We start from the raw sequence: 19,023 nt of genomic DNA on the forward strand, positions 1-19,023 counted from the left end.
CCCAGCTCCAACCATTGCAGTCATTTGGGGAGTGAAGCAGCAGATGGAAGACCTCTCTCTCTAATAAATTAATACATCTTTAAGAAGCAGGGGCCCACGTTGTGGCACAGTAGGTTAAGCCACTGCTTACAGCGCCAGTTCAAGTCCCAGCTGCTCCGCTTTCCACTCAACTCCCTGCTCATGTGCCTGGGAAGCCTGCACAAACCCAAATCCTCGTCCCCTGCCACCCAAGTGGTGGGAGACCCGGAGGGAGCTCCTGGCTCCTGGCTGCAGCCTGGCCCAGCCCTGACTGTTGCAGCCATCTGGGGAGTGGACCAGCAGCAGATGGAAGAGCTGTGTGTGTGTGTGTGTGTGTGTGTCTTTCTCTCTCCTCTATCACTCTGCTTTTCAAATAAATAAATCTTTGAAAGAAAGAAATGCAGCACTCGACCTCTGCCCCGGGGCAACTCCAGCGAGTGTTTTGCTCCCTGTTCACCCCGTGAGCCCAGTTCCTACACAGAACCCCTAAACTCCTTGGAAGTCCCCAAGTGACAAAAGCATCTCTTGTTCCACAAGGGCAACTCCCGTTCAGGCTCAGGAGGGGTCTGGTTGCCAGGGGAGCCAGCACCCACCCCGGGGAGGAGCAGGCCTGAGGGTTAAGTCCATCACCAGGGGCAAAGCCGGCATCAGCCATGCCCACCTGAGGACGCTTCTAGAAAAACCCAGAAGACGAGGCCAGCAGAGCAGTGCCTCGGGGCCCTTTGCCCCTGTCCTCTGTGGTAGCCCAAGCCCCACCTGGCCCTGGTCCTGGCCCTCAAACTCATCAAATCCCAGGGGGAGTTTGCACGAGGACTGTGAGCGCCTTGGACAGCAAGGCGGCGCCAAGCCTCACAGGGCCAGAGGCACCACAGCACTGGGCCCCAGATAGATATTTGTGGCCTTATTATTTGATAAGGAAATGTAGGTAACCTGGGCAGTGGGCACAGAGAGGGGATCTCCCCACAGCCCGCCCCCCCCCCGCCCCGCCCCCGCCGGCTCCATCCAGGGCTTTCTGGAGACAGAGAGGAAGCCAGAGAGAGATGAGTGGCCTGGGCTGAACGAACAAGCTCACAGCCGCAGCAGGCTCCACGTTCAAGGTCCACTATCCCAGAAAACAGACCCGCGCTGCAGGGAGCCCCGGCGGGCGCACGCAGCCCTGGCCAGGCGACCGCTGCCACAGGCACCCTCTGCGCCCCCTGCCCAGGGCTTTAGGCTGTCTGAGTTTGGGGCAGCCACAGGACCGGCTGAGACCTCTTCTGAGTACTTGCCCCGGCGGCCTAGGCTGTGCTGGGGAGCGGGGGTGGGCTGGGGCAATGCTGTTTGCTTTTCGTTATTGACTAAAATTCCTGTAAAATAGCACATGTACAAATGTAAATAACATCCAGGGCCCCCGCACTCTCCCGATCCCACCCATATAGGCCTCATGTTCTCCGGCCCGCGCGGCTGGCTCCTGCCCCTGGGCCTTTGCACGGCTGCGGGAGGAGCGGTCGTGCGGAGGTGGGCGCCCGTCCCTGTCCCCGTGTCCCCTATCCCTTTCCCGAGACACAACCGGAAACAGCCATCGATGGTTGGTTCGGCCTGCCTCGCTGGGGACCAGGCCCGGCATCCGCACCGCCGAGGCCCGCAGGACGGAGTCGAGACTCACCGTGCGACGACGGCAGGATGAGGAAGGAGGACAGGGCAGGCAGCGAGCCCATGAGGGCCATGCGCCGCCCGCTGCACCAGCCCGGCTGAGGGGATCAGGACCCTACCCCGCCGGGCCGCGAGGACAGAGCACACAGGGTGACGTCACAGAGAGCGCCGGAGTGCATGGGCCGACGTCACATAGAGCGACGGAGCACGCGGGCGGGCAGCACACACAGCGTCGTGTGCGACGCCGGAGCGCTCACGGCCTCGGGCAGGTCGCCTGCTACGCGTGAAGTTCCAGTTCCCCGTCTATAAGGTAGGGGTGACCTTGCGGACGGCGCGGAGGCCGAAGCTGGACATCCGGGCTAACCGGTCCCCCGGCACGTCCCCGACGGGGGGATGGGGCGACTGACCGAGGACAGAGGCCTGGGGGCAGGCGCCGCTTAGGGGGTTGCGACCCGCACCAGGGTCCCTGGGACCCATGCCCGCCTGTGCTTCCCACCGAACGTCCGGCTAACGCGCAGTCTGGGAGGCGACACTTGACCTGGTGGCTCAAGTGCTGGGTCCCCTCAGCCACAGGGGAGCCCAGGGGGGAGCTCCTAGCTCCTGGCTTTGGCTGCAGCGGGCATCTGGGGAGTGGACCAGTGGATGGAACCTGGCCAATTTTTCGTGTGCGCCTGAGTCCAATCAGAGTCTATTTTGCCAGCCACCCTGTCGTCACACTCGTGGGCTCGTGGACACGCACGCGTAGGCTGTCGTGCAGAACCCGACACCAGCTCAGGCCTCCTCTTGCTCCCTGCCTCGCTCTTGACCCAGGACTTGGCCTCCCCCCAGCCCAGCCCGCACCACCGCGAGCAAATTTCCAAGCCTAGGGGCCCTAGCAAAGACCCTGTCGGGGTTGGAGCCCTGCTGTGCACAAGGAAGCCAGCCGCCCACCCCCTCCCCGGGAGGGACCCAGGCCCGGGCTCCTGGGTCCCGTTCCTGCAGCAGCCAGGAAGGCGCTGCTCAGCCCAGGCTAGGCGGGGAGAGGGGCAGAGCGGCCGCCCCGCCCCTGGCTGGGACCAAGGCCATGCGTGACCAGGGTCCTGTCCCACGGGCAGTGCCAGATGTCCTGCGTCCCTGACTCAGAGCGTGAGGTTTATGAGTGACGTGGGCACACGGCGGCCAAGGCAGACCGGCGCTGGGTCTCAGTTGTGGCTGTGTGGCCTTGGGCCAGTCACGCCCCCTCTCTGAGCCCCCACGTCCTGCTGGCATTTGTGCTGGCCGGCGCAGATAATTCCGGGAACAGGCCCAGAGCTTCCGCCGGGCTCTGGCCACTGCCCCGGGCGGCTCAGGCTCTCCGGGACGATTAACTGCTGCGCACACGCAATCCAGAATGGGAAGCGCCGCTCCCCGCGCACCCTTACAGGCTGGCGGCAAGGTCACCGCGACTCCCCAGGCTCCGCGTGGCCGCCGGGGACTTCGCCTCTGCGGTGGGGACAGCGCCCTCCTGGGGCGGGGTGGGGGCTGACGAGGACATGTGTCTGTCTCCAGTTCCCCCCACCATTGTCCGCAGGGCTCGGCCCCTGCCACGCCCACACCACCACGGAAGGCCAGGTGTTTGGAGATAAATGCACAGGCAGGCAGGCTATCCCGGAGATGGTACGGACTGGGGGAGGAGGGGGGAGAGTGCCAGGTCACATCAGGCCTGTGGTGGCCCAGGCAGGTGAGCGGCCAGCAAGGACACGGCATCCCTGCTTGGATGCTGCATAAGCCACCGGGGGGGGGGGGGGACCTGAAGGGTCCCTGGCACGCTCAGCCTTTCTGGGGGCCCCTGCTCCAGGTCAAGCCTTCTGCAGGGTGCTGGAGACACAGACTGGGCCCTGCAGTCGCTCGCTTCCTTTGAGAGGAGTCCAAGGAGTTAAACCAGTGCCTGGGCCCGCCTTCCAAAGAGGAAGGGTTGCCGCCCCTCCCACCATGCAGTGAGCCTGGCTGCCTCAGGTGGGACTACAGGACCTGGTCTGTTTGCACCTGCTGTGCCAGCACTGTCACTGACAAGCTCTCTCATTGCTGAACACGTCCTGGTTGGGGGTTCAGCTGTGGTAATCACCATCCCCATGATCTCATGCAGGCTTCCCAGGCCCAAGTGCTTGGGCTCCTGCCACCCACGTGGGAGACCAGGATGGAGCTCCTGCCTGCTGCCTGGCCCAACCCAGCCCATTGTGGCCATTTGGGGAGGGAACCAGCAGATGGAAGACACCTCCTTCCCTCCCCCCGCCCCAGCTCTGACTTACAAATAAAGCAAGCTTAAAAAAAAAAAAAAGTCATGTTCTGGTGGGCAGTTGTCACCACACAGTGGATAAAAAGGCTACAAAATAGGTGCTCAATTTAAAAACAAAATGTGGGAGACAACACATCAGCACTGGTTTTCTGTGGGCACACAGGGTTTACTTTAGAGAGTTTTCTGGGGCCAGCGCTGTGGTGTAGCGGGTAAAGCTGCCACCTGCAATGCCAGCATCCCATATGGGCACCGGTTCAAATCCCGGCTGCTCCACTTCCAATCCAGCTCTCTGCTATGGCCTGGGAAAGCAGTTGAAGATGGCCCAAGTGCTTGGGCCCCTACACCCATATGGGAGACCCAGAAGAAGCTCCAGGCTCCTGGTTTCAAATCGGCGCAGCTCCAGCCATTGCGGCCATTTGGGGAGTGAACCAGCAGATGAAGACCTTTCTGTCTCTCCCTCTCAAATAAATAAAAATTTAAAAAAGGAACCTCTAGCCCTCCACCGCCATAAGGCTGGTGGTTGAGAAAAACGCCAGAAATGATGGTATTATACAGAGGCGTCATCAGTTCCCAAGGCCAGCAGCTGTTCCGGTGGTGGACACAGGTCACAAAACCTCCGTGGAGAGAGAGCCCCTCACTCTCCAAGGCGGCAGGGGGAGCAGTGCCCCTTGTTCAGTAGCCCCCCACCTCAGACTGCCCAAAAGGCTCACTGTTGTCCCCTCTATCACCACCCGATTCCTGTGCTCGCCCAGGACCCAAGAACAAATCCAAGTCCAGGCACATGTCCTAAGGCCTGCTCTGGGCCAGGCCCCAGAGCACTGAGGGCAAGAAACAGCTCAGAGGCCTTTGTGGCCTCCCCACCGCCCGGCCCTGGGTCACCCAGCCTCTGCTTGCAAACAGCCAAGCAATGGGAGTCCCTCCACCCCACACAGAAGCAAAGTCCTCCCCAAGTCCTGCCGGAGTTCCCTGCCCACGGGTGGGGTTCACAGGCAGCCACTGGGCCAGACCGTGCCCTTAGCCCTCATCCCCAGCAGGTGTAGGAATGCATGAGAGCCCCTGCACCTCCCTCCCTCTTGAACCGTGGCACGAGCTGGGAGGCTCTGACCCAGAGCAAGGGGCTGTGGCACACTCGTGTGCGCACGCGCACACACACACACACACAAACTCTGCTGCTCACACCTGCCAGCACCCCCACAGCGATAGAAGCCATCAGCCCACAGCTCTCTCCCTGCCTACAATGACCCCTCCTCTTTCTCAGGAACTGCACCCCCAACTCCTCCGGGGAGCCCCGCCCATCACACCTACCGCAGGAAGTGCTGCAAACTCTAGGTCGGGTACCTACCGTGCACATGGACAGCTGGGCAAGGCTCTGGCGCTGAGACCTGTCAGGGAGCCCTCCACCCCTGCCCTCACTCATCCTCCCGCCATCCCCACTCCACCCTCTACCCCTGGGTGCTCCATCAAGAGGCCTCCCCTCCCTGCCTCTGCGCGTGGAGCCCTCAGCTCTGGCCAGGCATCCTGGGAAGGGAAGGAGCAGGTCTGGGTACCAGTGCTACCTCCCCCATGGGCTGGCTGTCCAGGCTACTCCTGCCCTCACTAGAACTGGGGTCCTGGTCTGCCCGTGGCTCCGAGTGGCCCACCGTGGAGGCCTCAAGCCTCGCCACCCTGCTCCCCTGGCAGGATGCTGGCCAGGCAGAGGCCTGAGTGGAAAGAAGCCCCGCACCAGTGTTTATAACAACAACATAAGCCTTTTATTTCTCATTAAGCCTCTTAGTCTCTTAGTATCACAATGGAATGCTGAGAAAACAAGAACAAAAACACGAGTCTCTGTGAATCTCTGACAAAGAGCCGAGATTTCAAGGCAATCGGGGGAGGGGCTGGCAGAGGAGTCCCACAGCAGAGCCCATGGCGTCTCTCCCGGGCTGGGGGGTGGAATGGTGAGAAGGCGGCACTGTCCTCGGCTGTCCTTGGCAGTTCTGCTCCTGACTGCTAAGTGCACCCTCTGCACGGACCCCCAGGGGACCCCAGTGCCTCCCAGGCACCCGCCACATGACCCTCCGCCTCTTCCAAGCACCCTGGGAACTCCAGCCCATGCTCCAAGGGCCCCGGCAGAGGGGAGCCGAGGGATGGGCGCAGGCCACACTGTTCTGGCGTGAGAACAGCAGGGCGCTGAGGCTTGTCTGGGCACTCCCTGTGGTGAGGGTGGAGGTGGCGGTGGTGCAGGCGGTGCGCGGGGTTGGGCCTAGAGCTTCACGGTGCCGGGGGGCAGGCTGTGGTTGCAGAGTCGGTAGTAGCGCAGGTCGTTGACCAGCCTGTGCACGTTCTGGGTGAACGAGGGCAGGTCCTGGAAGGCAGGGGCACCGCTGTGGCTCAGATGCCCTCCCACACCCCAGTTCACCCCCCACCACACCGCGCCAGCTGCTTCCACACCTGGACCCCCACCGGAGAGGTGCAGGGCCCTGCAGGACAGGGAAGGAAGGGGCCGCACCAGGGACGGCCTGCTCCTGAGCCCCCCCACAGGCCTGCAGGCAGCCCCAATCCTCCCGAGTGAGCCAGTGCACGGGGATGGGGACACATCCACGTGGAAGCCCCCGCAGTGTGAACCTGAAACTCCAGAGCGCACCGCCCAGGCCGCCCCCTGCCATGCGGGATCACCTGATGCCTCCTGCACGGCTGCAGGCCAGCAGCGAAGCACGTGCTCAGCACGCACACGAGGCCCATGTCCAGGTGCCATCTGCCTGTGACCCCGGGACGCGCCCAGGCTCAGAAGCAGCTGAAGGCATGCCAGGCCCTCCTGACCCCACCACAAGCTGCCTGCAGGACGGCTGCTCACGCCTCTTCCCAGGCCCCAGCAGGCTCACGCTGCAGGCTCTGCAGCTACCACACTCAGTCTGAATCCTGCTTCCTGGCTTTGTATCTGCCAACCATCTAGCCTGAGTCATCTGGGAACGCAGCTTGCCCAAGCCAGAGTACATAGCGAGCTGGGCACAGTGTGGCCTACAGAGGGCGCTGCGAGCCCATCTTCCCAGCAAGACTGGGTGAAGGCAGGAGCTTGTGGACCCAGACTCCAGGCAGCGGCTTCAAACTCACAGTGAATTCACAAACAGAAGGGGCAATGCCTTTTTATCTGAGAGGGAGAGAGCGAGCTTCCATTCGCTGGTTTACTCCCCAAAAGGCCACAATGGCTGGAGTTGGGCAAACCCGAAACCAGGAACTGGGAGCTTCTTCCGGGTCTCCCACGTGGGTGCAGGGACCCAAGACTTGGGCCATCTTCTGCTTTCCAAGACCATAGCAGAGAGCTGGATGGGAAGTGGAGCAGCCGGGACTAGAACCAGCGCCATGGGGGTTGCCTTTCAAACAGCAAATCAGAAGTTCCAGAGTGGAACCTGAGTGTGCTTCCCTATTTCTTCATACACACCCAAGTGCTTCCGATGTGTAAGCTGCTTTAAAATCAACAAGTTGACTGAAATTCATGTCATTAGAAACTGCTCAGTAATACAGAATCCGGCCTCTGATGAAAGGGAGGCGGGGCAGGGTTGTGGCACAGCAGGTTAAGCCACAGCTTGCAATGCTGGCCTCCCATATGGGAACACTGATTTGAGTCCTGGCTGCTCCATTTCTGACCCAGCTCCCTGCTAATGCACCTGGGAATGCAGCAGAAGGTGGCCTAACACTTGGGTCCCTGCGGAGACCCAGATGGAGTTCCTGGTTCCTGGCTTTCGCCTGCCTCAGACTTGGCTGTTGTGGCCATCTGGAAAGTGAACCAGCAAACGGAATGTCCCTCTGTCACTCGCCTTTTAAATAAATTAAATAAATTGATAATCTTTAAAAAATATATGAGGAAGGAAAAATACCCAAGTAGCTGAAGTGAACTTCCAGAAGCTCAGGAGAGGACCAGACAGACCCAGGTAAAAGCCGATCCGAGACAAAAGTAAGTCGGTTGTGAGAAGAAACCGCCCTGCTGCACATCACAAAGCAGAGAGTCGTTACGGCTGCTCCCCTGGAGCAGCTGCGGCTCCCCACACTGACGCGCAGGCACGAACATGCCGTCAGGACCTCCCCTGACCTGACCCAGGATCAGGCAGATAAAGAGGAACATTGCTTATTTCACAAGGGAAGCTCACCGAGCAGCCTGCTGGGCCCAGAGACTGGGGCACCTGCGGCAGGAAGCGGAGGCAGCGCCCAGGAAGGAGGCCACAGCAGACGCCGGGCACCGTGCAGCGGCACGGCACGCATCACCAGTGATGCTTGCTGTCAGCTGGAGACGGCCCAGGCGCGTGCTGTGAGGGCCGCTCCCAGGACTGGCGGCCGCAGGTCAGCCCCAGCTCTAACCCCGGCCCCACGGGCACAACTGCTGGGCACCAATCTTCTCCGCCTGTCTGCAAGTTTGGGCAAGAGTACCCGGCGCGGCTTCTACCACACCAGTGCTGGCTCGGAGGAGCACCTCCCCATGAGGAGATGAGGGCATGGTGAAAGCACAGGTCAGGACAAAGGAGCTGAGTGCTAGGCCCAGGAGGTGGGCACACGTGGCTGAGACGACGATGCAGAAGCCGAGACTGGGGAAGAGTGCGTGCTCCTCCACCGAAAGGCAGCCCAGCCCCGGGGCATCCACTGGAAAACTGCAGCCAACCTCCAGGGTGGGCACAACCAGGCCCAGGCCCTGACGAAGCCTCCCCCGCCCCCGGCCCACACTGGCCCTGCTCTCAGCCCTCTCGCCTCACCCGATCCATCTTGAAATTCCTCCCCAACACGTTTTTCTGGTTGGCATCCACACCGTCACAGCCAGTCAGGAACTCTGGCAGGAAGGCTGCAAAGAAGCCGTCGAAGTCCACAGAGGCCATGTTGTAAATGGCGATGCCAATCTCCTCCTGCAGGAGGTCATGGGACTTGTGAACGAGGACCTGGAGCAGCACATTCACGAACTGGAACAGCATGGTGGTCCGGAAGATCTTCTGCAGGCCAAGAGAGACCAGTGAGTGGGGGCCATGGCAGGTCCCAGTGCCCGACCCGAGGGGCTGGGACCTGGTCCATGGCTCAAGAAGGAGACACAGCATTTACCTTGTGGTACAACTTCTGCTTGGCATTGAGAGTCTCCAAGTAGAAGAGATTTTGCTTGAAAAGGTGGATGTCAGGCTGGAGAAAGGACTGTCCAAAAGCCTAGGAAATAAGCCCACCATTTTATAAGCAGCATTTAAACCCCCGGCGCTGTGGTGTAGTGGGTAAAGCTGCCGCCTGTAGTGCCAGCATCCCATATGGGCGCCGGTTCAAATCCCGGCTGCTCCACTTCCGATCCAGGTCTCTGCTATGGCCTAGGAAAGCAGCAGAAGATGGCCCAAGTCCCTGGGCCCCTGCATGCACATAGGAGACCTGGAAGTAGCTCCTGGCTCCTGCCTGCAGATCAGTGCAGCTCCAGCCATTGTGGCCAATTGGGGAGGGAACCAGCAGATGGAAGACCTCTCTCTCTCTCTCTCTGCCTCTAATCCTGCCTTTCAAATAAATACATAAAACTTAAGCCCCTCAGACCAAGTCTTTCCAGGCCCTCGACCCTAAGCACAAACCTGCCCTTACATGGAGGGCCACGGCGAGCGCACCTGCTGCCCCAGGCCTCCCGACCTTCGGTCAGACCTGAGGAGTGCTCCTCACAAGGCTCAGCCTGAGTCTTCCCCACTGGGTCCTGCTTCTTCTTTCTGCCTCATCTCACACACACACCCCCTTACAAAGCTCTGAGTCCCTGTCTTTGGGAACCTGCTGCTTTCACATGGGGTGGAAGATCTGAAATCCATCTTTGGTGTTATCCGTACCAGCCATGTGTTTTTTTCCCATGGCTGAGTTAGTCCATAGCACTGATGTGCCCGTTTGTACATCCATTCACCAGCAGATGGGCATCTGCACTTTCCCAGTTTGGGGCAATCAGGAAACAAGCCTTTAAAAACACCTGTGTTCAGGTTGTATTAATGTTTGTCTGCGTTCATCTCGGGTAAAATACTCAGAAGTGGAACTGCCCACCAAACCATAGCTATACATAAGCAACTGCCAAACTGTGACGCTGTGAGCAGCCCTGAGCCAGGGCAGTGCTGGAGAGGGAGGGGGTGGGGAACAAGTACCTGGCTACTCCAACCCAAGCCCTCCAGGCAGGAATTCCCACATGTGTGTTGTATGTTTGTGTGTGTGTGCACACTGTACATGCATGCCCACACGCATGGTGTGTGTTGGCTGAAGGGAGGAGGGGTAGGAATTCCTCTGGCTTCCCCATGAGGAAAAGCACAGTGAAAAAACAAAGACAAGCCCCCCTCCAAGCCCCCGTTAGTCTGGGTCTCAGAATACAGAAGCCTGGGCCCCGGCAGGGTAAACTGCTGCCCGCGACGCCAGCATCCCATATGAGCACCTGTTTGAGTCCTGGCTGCTCCACTTCCAGTCCAGCTCCCTGCTAATGCACCTGGGAAGGCAGGGGACGGTGGCCCAAGTGCTTGGGCTCCTACACCCATGTGAGAGACCCAGATGGAGTTTCTGGCTCCTGGCTTTGGCCTGGCCCAGCCCCAATCATTACAGCCATTTGGGGTGCAGACCAGTGGATGGCAGACCGCACCCTCTCTGTCTCCTTCTAACTGCCTTTCAGATAAACAAATAAAATCTTCTTTAAAATCAGTCTTTAAAAAACAATACAAAAGCCTGAAAGCTGAGTGCAAAAGGTAGGGAGCATCTGACAGCAGCTCCCAGAAGCCCAGCGCTGCCCACAGGGGCCACCACTGCCAGGAGCACGGGACCCACACAGCTCACTTTTCTACCGGATGGAACCATCACCACTGCTCGCTCCCAGGGCAGCACCTCTGCTGATGGCCGCCCCCCACCCCCTCAGTGTGAGTTAGTGCCGGGGGTGGGTGCAGGGGGGCAGGAGACAGGCAGTAAGGAAGTGACACTTGTCAAACACCTGTAAGCGCCACACACTTTGTAAATGTGATCTTATTTATCCCCCCACCCCCCAAGCAGGCAGAATCAGCCCTGTTTACAGAAGAGACAGAGGCTCCCTACATAGTGAGAAGCTGGGCTGGGCTTCAAAGACAGGACATGCTGCAATGGCCAGGTGGGAGGAGGTGGGACCACGCGCCAGGAAGTCAGCCAAGGAACAGGCGGGCCAACGGACCCAGAGTGGGGCGCGCCTGTCCTTGGCCCTTGCCTTACCTGCATGATGGCACTGAACTGGGGCTCGTTCTCCATCTGCTCCTCGGCTAGCCCCCGCTGCACACTGGCCAGCACGGTGGACTTGAAGAAGTACCTCCAGTTGTGATGGAGGGTCCGGAAAAGGAGCTCAAACAGCTCAGCCTTCACATCCGGGGAGGGCCGCTGTGGAAACACACACAGACGCTCAGCCCTTCCCTTCCCGCCATCTTGGCCCTGCGACAGAGGCCAGAGACATGCCTGCTGCCAGCAAGCAGGGCACCAGCTTCCCACACACACTCTTGTCACCGCCTGTGCAGAAAACCCGAGCCCACAGTGTCGCCGTGCACATCAGGAGCGCTCGGCAGAGACGGCCCACGCTGGAGAAAGACACCCCCAACAGGGCCCAGGGGCCCTTTTTCTGAAGGAAGCATTCAGCTCTACACACCAGGCAAAAAGGCAGCCGAGTGAGGGGCCAATTAGGACCACAGATTCTCTGTTCTGAAAAATGCCAATATGACCGTCCCATCTTGGTTGTGTCGTTCACTTTCCTAGGGCAAAAACTCAATTCCAGCTAACATGTTGGTGTTAGGCAACCTCTCAGGCTAATGAGAAACAAGATGTCTTAAAAGCAGCTAGGACAGCGAAGTTTACAGAGCACTCAGGAACCACCAAGAAGCCATCAGGAGGACCTCCTAGGAAAGCCACACACCGCGCTGATCACTCTCTGGACCCGGCTGGCTCTTCCTGGCCTCAGAGATTCTGAGCACCGGGGGGGGGGGGGGTTGTGTGCTCAGCAGGGTTTCCCAGCTTAGCCCAAAACCTCCAAATCAGTGGGCAACAGGCACTTCACATTATTCCAGAGGTCTTTGTAGAACTCAAAGTTATAAAGCCCAGATATATTAATTCAGCTTTGATTAAAATGAAACCGACACCAGAGGCCACAGGCTTCCATGGCAGGAAGCCGTACAGGGCTCCCGTGTGCTTCCTGAGGCGAAGCAACCATTGCGGCCGCTATGGGGCTGGTCTGCCCTAAACTCGTGCAGCCACTGAAACTCCGATGTCTCCGTGTGAATGGTGGATGGACTGAGAGAGGAGATTCGAGCTAACTGTGGCACCTGAGTGGCTATCACACACCTGATTACTAAGTACACCCTCTGCACTATAACCCCCGAACCATGGCCTCAATAAGCCTTTCCTTTCCCAAAGACACTCCTCTAAGGCATCTCAAAGTAACAAGAAGCAGACTAACACAACAACTGAACTTACTTTGTTCTTAGAACAGACAGTTGGAAATGTTAACTCACAACTGAAGTTCCATCTGTAGGACCATGGCAGGTACCACACCGAGGGACTGAGGGCACAGAGCTCGCCCATGACACGGAAGCTGCCTTGCACCCTACAGGCTGTGAACACTCTTATGAGGGAAGCATACTTGGTGATATGTGTTGACCGATCTTACCGACCTAACCTGTGATGGTCAACCTGGCACACGCACACCACACCGCTCTAATGGATTTAATCAATACAGAGAGACTGTACAAAGCTAAATGCTATCTTTCTTGGAAAAACTACTTCACAAGAATATTAAAATGACTTGAAAACACAACGCCTTTTCCTATTTCAATACTCCCCAATCTCGAGACGGGGGTGGCACACAGCACCGCCGGCCCTCCTACCTCCGCGATGATGGGGTACACCTGCTCCATGCACAGGGCAATGATGCTAGGGAGGAAGGGCTTGAACACCTGGCCAGGCTCCTGCACCACCACCTGCAGGATCTTCAGGAACTTCTCCACCACGTGGCAGCCGGTGCTGCCCTCGTACAGGATGCTCTCCGCCAGCTGCTCTCTGCAGACAAGAGGACGGCACACAGTCACCAAAGCCATGCTTCCCTGCTGACCAGTGGGTGACAAAAAGCAGCCGATGGCCCCAGGCCCCACTGCTTCTCCCTAGAACCCAAAATCCTCAGGCAGCGGCCGGTGGTTACCTGGTAAACATGTTGAGGAAAGTCTGTATGATCTGCTCAGTGAAAGGCAGGCCCATCTGGACTTGAAGGCCTTGAAACAGGGTGAGAAAGAAGCTCAGCATCTCATCAGTCACATCTAAGGGAAAGAGCAAGGCAGGAGGTCACAGCGAGGCTCCGAGGGGTACACAGAGCCACGCTCAGTGGACTCTTCCGCAGTCTACACTCTCTCTCCAAGGCTTCCTGCACCACCAGAGCCAGTGACAGAAAGCAGGAATGATAAAGGACATGCAGAGAACAAGGCTCTGGTGCATGGGACCTCTGCTTCCCGGGTCCCCACAGGAAACAAACATCAAGCCGAAGCCCTCACAGGCCGGCCTCCAGCACGATGGATCATTCTGTGTGCACGCTGACCACTGTCCAGTGGGATCAACGCCTGGGGCTTCAGCCACTTCTCTCCATGACCACAGCCCCTGCGCCTGGGCCAGGGGGCAAGTGGCTCAAAGTGGATAATGAAGGTATACACCAGCTGCACAGCTCTGCTCCATTAAATGGATTAATTGCAGAAAACACTGGATACATGTAGTGCAATTCCAATCCCACATCTCAAACTGCACAGAATGAGCTTGTAAGCGGCCATCCGTGAGTGTGTGCTGACGGTGAAGCCCCTGGTCCCCTCCTGGGAGCCCGACAAGACCACGGTAAGTGCTCTCATGATGCTGGCCAACGGCCCCAGGGCAGGAGTGAGCCTCTGTCGGTGACCATGACCAGGTGGGACAGGCCACACGATCTCAGTCAAACTGCCCTGCTGAGGAGCTGAGCAGCTCTAAGCTGAAGACATTCTCTCGCTGCTGTTGTGGAAGGTCTTGTGACTCCCACATCCGCTCACGTTCCAGAGTGGCCAAGGCAGACTCAAAAAAGCCAACCAGGCCAGGGGCCTCAGCAACTCTGAGCCACACGACAGTACTGCCAAGGCCACACTGACGGCTCTGCTCCCTTCCCCAAGGGGTCCAGCTGTGCCTGTGCACACCACGGTGCCCACCCTGAGCACAGCTCCCCCTCCCCCGCTCACTGAGCAGCCGCCATGAGTGCTACCCCTCTGACCAACTGCTCTGGCTCTTGGGAGTGCCATCCACCAGTGAGGCCTCTGGGCCAGCTCCTACCTGACTGATGGATAAAAGCTGGAAAGAGGGCCCGGGAGACCTGAACGGATTCCTGCAGCGAGTGGTAGCAGATCTGGAGGAACTTGGTGGACTCCCCAGAGATATTCTCCACGATGTCTTCTAAGACACTAAGTGTCTGGTGGATGATCACTTTGGCTGCAAATTGAGATCAGGGTGCCGATTATGATGCGGTTGAGGAAAGCAGGATGCGAGGGAGCATGGGGGAGGGGAGGGAACTTGCAGAGGCATCCAGAAGACGACCAGGAAGTCCGGCCAAGGGAGCAGGGCCTCTGCAGTCCGGGGTGCCAGGGTTTCTCTCTGTAGCCTGCTCTCTAGGTACTGGTTTATCTTACTTCTCTCTCTGATGCCAGGACTCCAGCTGCCCACCTGCTTGCTCAGGTTTTTGCCCCTACCCCCCGGCAACAAGTCCACAGGAAAAAATAAATAAAACGAAATGATCCCAGGTCAGGTGCTTGAGATTCAATCGCAACTCCACACTGCCAAATGGGCCAGTAAGAGAATCACCACAGGCAAGAATGGATGCGTGCAGTCAGCCTGCTCCTCCAGTGTGCTCATGCACACAGACGGCTTGTCCAGTCCTCAGCCTAGCAGCCTGCAGCCTGATGACACGGATCATCCTGGGTGACACAATCTGACATTGCCCCAGTGCATGAGTGCACTTTCTGAAACCATACAGCATGCAGGGAACACTGAAGCAGTGGCAGCAATGGGCAGTGAGAAACACCTGGCTGTGAGCCACACGCAGTCCCCAGACAGCTCCATACGCTGGGCTGGATGCCTGGCACTCTCACCTTTGCCGGGGTGCAGCTCAGACATGAAGTTGGGACAAGGTAAACAATGTGCCTGGCGAGGAGAAGACCCAGGACAGGGAAGCTGTCACTGCTCCCAGCACACGTGGAGTGGAGCTTCCCACCAGCCTCCCCAGGGGACCCCATGGCTCAGCCTGAGCCTGGTGCACCTAACCTCGCGACCTCCAGAGGCTGACCCAAAGCCGGCTGAGAGCCAGCTTCTGCCTGGCAGCACGCTCTGAATGTCCCCACACCCCGCAGCCCAGCCACCTCTGTGGGGGTTGACGCAGCTGCGGGGAGGGGGGAGCAGAAAGTCATGCTCAGGAGGTAAGAGATTTGGGTCTGGCCCCCAGCTCTGCTCGATCCTGAGTGCCAGTTTCCTCCTCTGAAAACGTGGACAGCACCACCTCACCTGGAAGGCCGAAGATGGACAAAGACAGCGGCCCACAGCAGGCCTGGGCCAGCACACCGGCCAGCGGGACTGGGCAGTGAACACTGCCGACTGAGGAGCCGCCCACAACAACTCCAAGCACGTGAACTCTTCCCACACCAGGAAACCACAGTTCCAGTGGGGGAGACCTCTGCCCCCGAAGACAACTCAAACAAAAACAAACATTTATTTAGAAATCTCAGAAAGCACTGCGGGTCTGTGTAAGAGGAGTGTGGGAAGTGAACTGGGCTCCACCTCCACAGGACAGGCAAGGGAGCCCCTCAGACCCAGCAGCGAGCCCTGGGCCCGCCACTTTCTCTAGGAGCCTAGGCAATTTCCACTTGCCAGGCCACAGCAAGACAGCGCCTCTCCGATGGTCAGATTTACAGACACTGCCTGAAGCAAGTACACTGACCACTGTCAATCATGCGGCAAGTACATGTCACTGCACTGGAAACCGCTCCAAATAATCAGAACAGACCATGGAACGTGCAGAAAGAAACACGCCTAGACTCTCCAAACATTCCATGGTCATGAAAGCGAAGAGATGAGGGTGCTTTCCTACATGAAAGGAGACTAGAGATGTGACCCTGGAATACAGCCTTGGTTTTTCAAAAGCAAAAAAAAAAAAGTATTTTGGTAATAACTACTGGAGAAAATTTTAATGTGGTGTATATGTTAAATGCCATTACTTCAACACCATCCCACATCTAGACTGCATTGATGGTGTTTGCTTACAGTGCAGACAGCACCTTGTTCTGTAGAAAGGCAACGCTTTCACCACGGAAGTGGTGACGTCTGTCCTTCTCTAAAAAGGTGTGTGTTGGTAGGAAGAAAGCACCACCGTGGCAAAACAACACCTGGTAAAAGCTGGGTGAAAGATACACAGAACACCCAGACTGAACAGATTAAGCCATTCACCTTACTTTTCCAACTATTACATAGGTGTGAAGCTACTTCTAATTATAAAGCTGGGACAGGAAAAAGGATAAGATACATCTCACAGGATCACAGGGAAGACCAAATGAAATAATGTACACAAAGTTTTCAACCCATTCAACAAATGTTAACCATGCTCTTAGCTACATTCTCCCAGCAAACCATCACTGTCACTCAGCTGACATGACACTTTCCAACCCTCTGAAATGGTCTTAAGGCTTGCTCTGGACAATAAGCTGTAAGAACCACTGCTCCTGGTGTAGGCACACATTGAAATGGGCCCTTCACCAAGCTGGATCCTTAAGCCCCAAGTTTAATGTATAGAAATGTTTTCTTGTGGCCAGCACTATGGCACAGCATGTAAAGCCATTGCCTGTAGTGCTGGCATCCTATATGGGCGCCAGTTCAACTCCTGGCTGCTCCACTTCCAATGTGGCTCTCTGCTGTGGCCTGGGAAAGCAGTAAAAGATGGCCCAAATCCTTGGGCCCCTGCACACATGAGGGAGACCCTGAAGAAGCTCCTGGCTCCTGTCTTCGGTTCAGCGCAGCTCCAGCATTGCAGCCAATTGGGGAGTGAACCAGTGGATAGAAGACCTCTCTCTGTCTCTGTCCCCCCACCCTCCACGTGTAACTCTGACTTTCAAGTAAATAAATGAATCTTTAAAAAAAAGAAATGTTTTCTTGCACTAAAGCCACTAAGCTGTTGGGTTGCTTGTGACCACAGAGCTCACCCTAGCCTATGCTGACTGAAATAATTACCAAGCACGGTAAAGTGAGAAAAGGAGAGCCTTCAGCTTTGTAAAGCATGACTCCACAACAGCTGCACAGGTAACGCCCACACTGTTTAATCTTCCTATACCTTAGTTTCCTCACGAACAAACCAAGACAATTAACAGTCCCTAACTCATAAACTGATGGGAGAATTCAAAGAATTACTCAGTTTTTGAAAAAAACTCAAAAGCAGGATCACAGAGCAGAGTCTGAAGTCGGGTGCTGGCACAGCCAGAGATTGGATGTGGATGCAAATCTGCCATGGGGGACCGGTCCCAGGACCCCCCAGAGCCATGTGTGGATGCTCGGGTCCCTTACATAGAATGGTGCAGTGCCTGCAGAGCACCCGGGCCCATTCCCTACCCACAGGCCCCAGGGAAGCATCTCCAGACTACTTAACACCTAACGATGCTAAGTCGTTTTAGGGAAGCATGACAAGAAACAACCCTGTACATGTTCAGTCCAAATGCAGCATTCTTCCCAAATATTTTCAACCTGTACCTGGATGAACCCAGGCATGTGGAAGCCATGGACAGAGACCTGAGTGCCCAGAGTGTTTACCTCAGTAGGTAAGCTAGGGGCAGGCGCTGTACAGTAGTGGGTGCAGGCAGCTTGGGAAGCCCGCACTCCACGTCACAGTGCCTGGATTCAAATCCCGCCTCTGCACCCAATTCCAGCTTCCTGCAAACATACAACCTCGGAGGCAGCAGAGGTGGCTCAAGTACTTGGGTCTCTACCAACACGTGGGAGACTCAGACTGACCTGGCTCCCAGCTTTGGGATGGCACAGCCCTGGCTATTGCAGGCACCAGGGGAGTGAACCAGCAGAGGAGAGGTGTCTCATCTTTGTTTCTCTCTCTCTTTCCCCCTCTCCCTCTCTCTCTGCCTTTCAAATAAAAAGAATGTAATTTTTAAAAACATAGGTAAGCTACTATTATCCAACTATAAGCATATAACATAAGATACATTTAAAAATAAAAAAGAAAGATTAACAAGGCATAGTTATAATGGTTATTTTCTAAAATATTAAAATTGACAAATTCAGGAATGTTCCTTTTCCTTCTTTATACTATTCTAATATTTTTGTACAATGAGCACACATTAATCTTCCTGATTATAAAAGTAATGTTCTTAAAAATATAGAGTATTCTTTATTATATCTAATAATTCATGAAGCATTCTACAAATGACATCATCTAAAAATATTTCAACCTTTTCTTACTGCGAAAACAAACTATTTTTGCAAACATGTTTTACTATCTGCTATTTCAGGAAGACTTTCAGAAAACCTGACACCACATACTTGAACAAGAGTTCTGGTTCTTTTTTCCCCCCTCTTTAATATAAACAATCAAACTTCAGGTGCTGTGTGAAAGATCGCTTTCAAAACCTCTGAATTATTTTATTTGGAAAAAGATCAGAGCCAATCTTGAAAGACAGTAATTCTTTTTCCCAGTATGTAGAGGTGAATTGCTTTGTTTGTTTTTACAAGTATCAGAAATGGGTCAACAGTCACTTACTGTCATCCAGTGGCACCTTTCTCTGTGGAGTGACGTCACTGGGTTTCAGGTTGCGATAGTCCCGGGAGAGCACAGAGATGAGGCTGGGGTGGTTGATGGAGCACACAGGCCACTGCTGCTCATTCTCTGGAAGGTTCGGCCACGGAAGCAGTAAGACGTTAGAGAGGGGCCGGCGCTGTGGCTCACTAGGCTAATCCTCCGCCTTGCGGCGCCGGCACACCGGGTTCTAGTCCCGGTCAGGGCACCGGATTCTGTCCTGGTTGCCCCTCTTCCAGGCCAGCTCTCTGCTGTGGCCAGGGAGTGCAGTGGAGGATGGCCCAAGTGCTTGGGCCCTGCACCCCATGGGAGACCAGGATAAGTACCTGGC

General features: G+C 56.6%; 2 protein-coding genes across 2 annotated transcripts in view; one reads left to right on the forward strand and one right to left on the reverse strand.

The window, feature by feature from the left end:
• LOC138847136 (ankyrin repeat domain-containing protein 26-like) overlaps window positions 1–19,023 on the forward strand; it is a 271,305-nt gene that overhangs the window by 86,460 nt on the left and 165,822 nt on the right. The gene's annotated exons all lie outside the window — the stretch shown is intronic.
• On the reverse strand, window positions 5,633–18,828 carry LOC138847059 (exportin-6-like; the record flags this gene model as incomplete). Its single annotated transcript, XM_070064697.1, has 8 exons — window positions 5,633–6,248; window positions 8,626–8,856; window positions 8,963–9,061; window positions 11,084–11,245; window positions 12,739–12,910; window positions 13,050–13,164; window positions 14,189–14,344; window positions 18,657–18,828. Coding segments are annotated over 8 exons (1,209 nt in total), but the record flags the coding sequence as incomplete, so codon positions are not given.

The sequence above is a fragment of the Oryctolagus cuniculus genome, chromosome 19 (genome assembly GCF_964237555.1).
Source record: "Oryctolagus cuniculus chromosome 19, mOryCun1.1, whole genome shotgun sequence".
Classification (NCBI taxonomy): Eukaryota; Metazoa; Chordata; class Mammalia; order Lagomorpha; family Leporidae; genus Oryctolagus; species Oryctolagus cuniculus.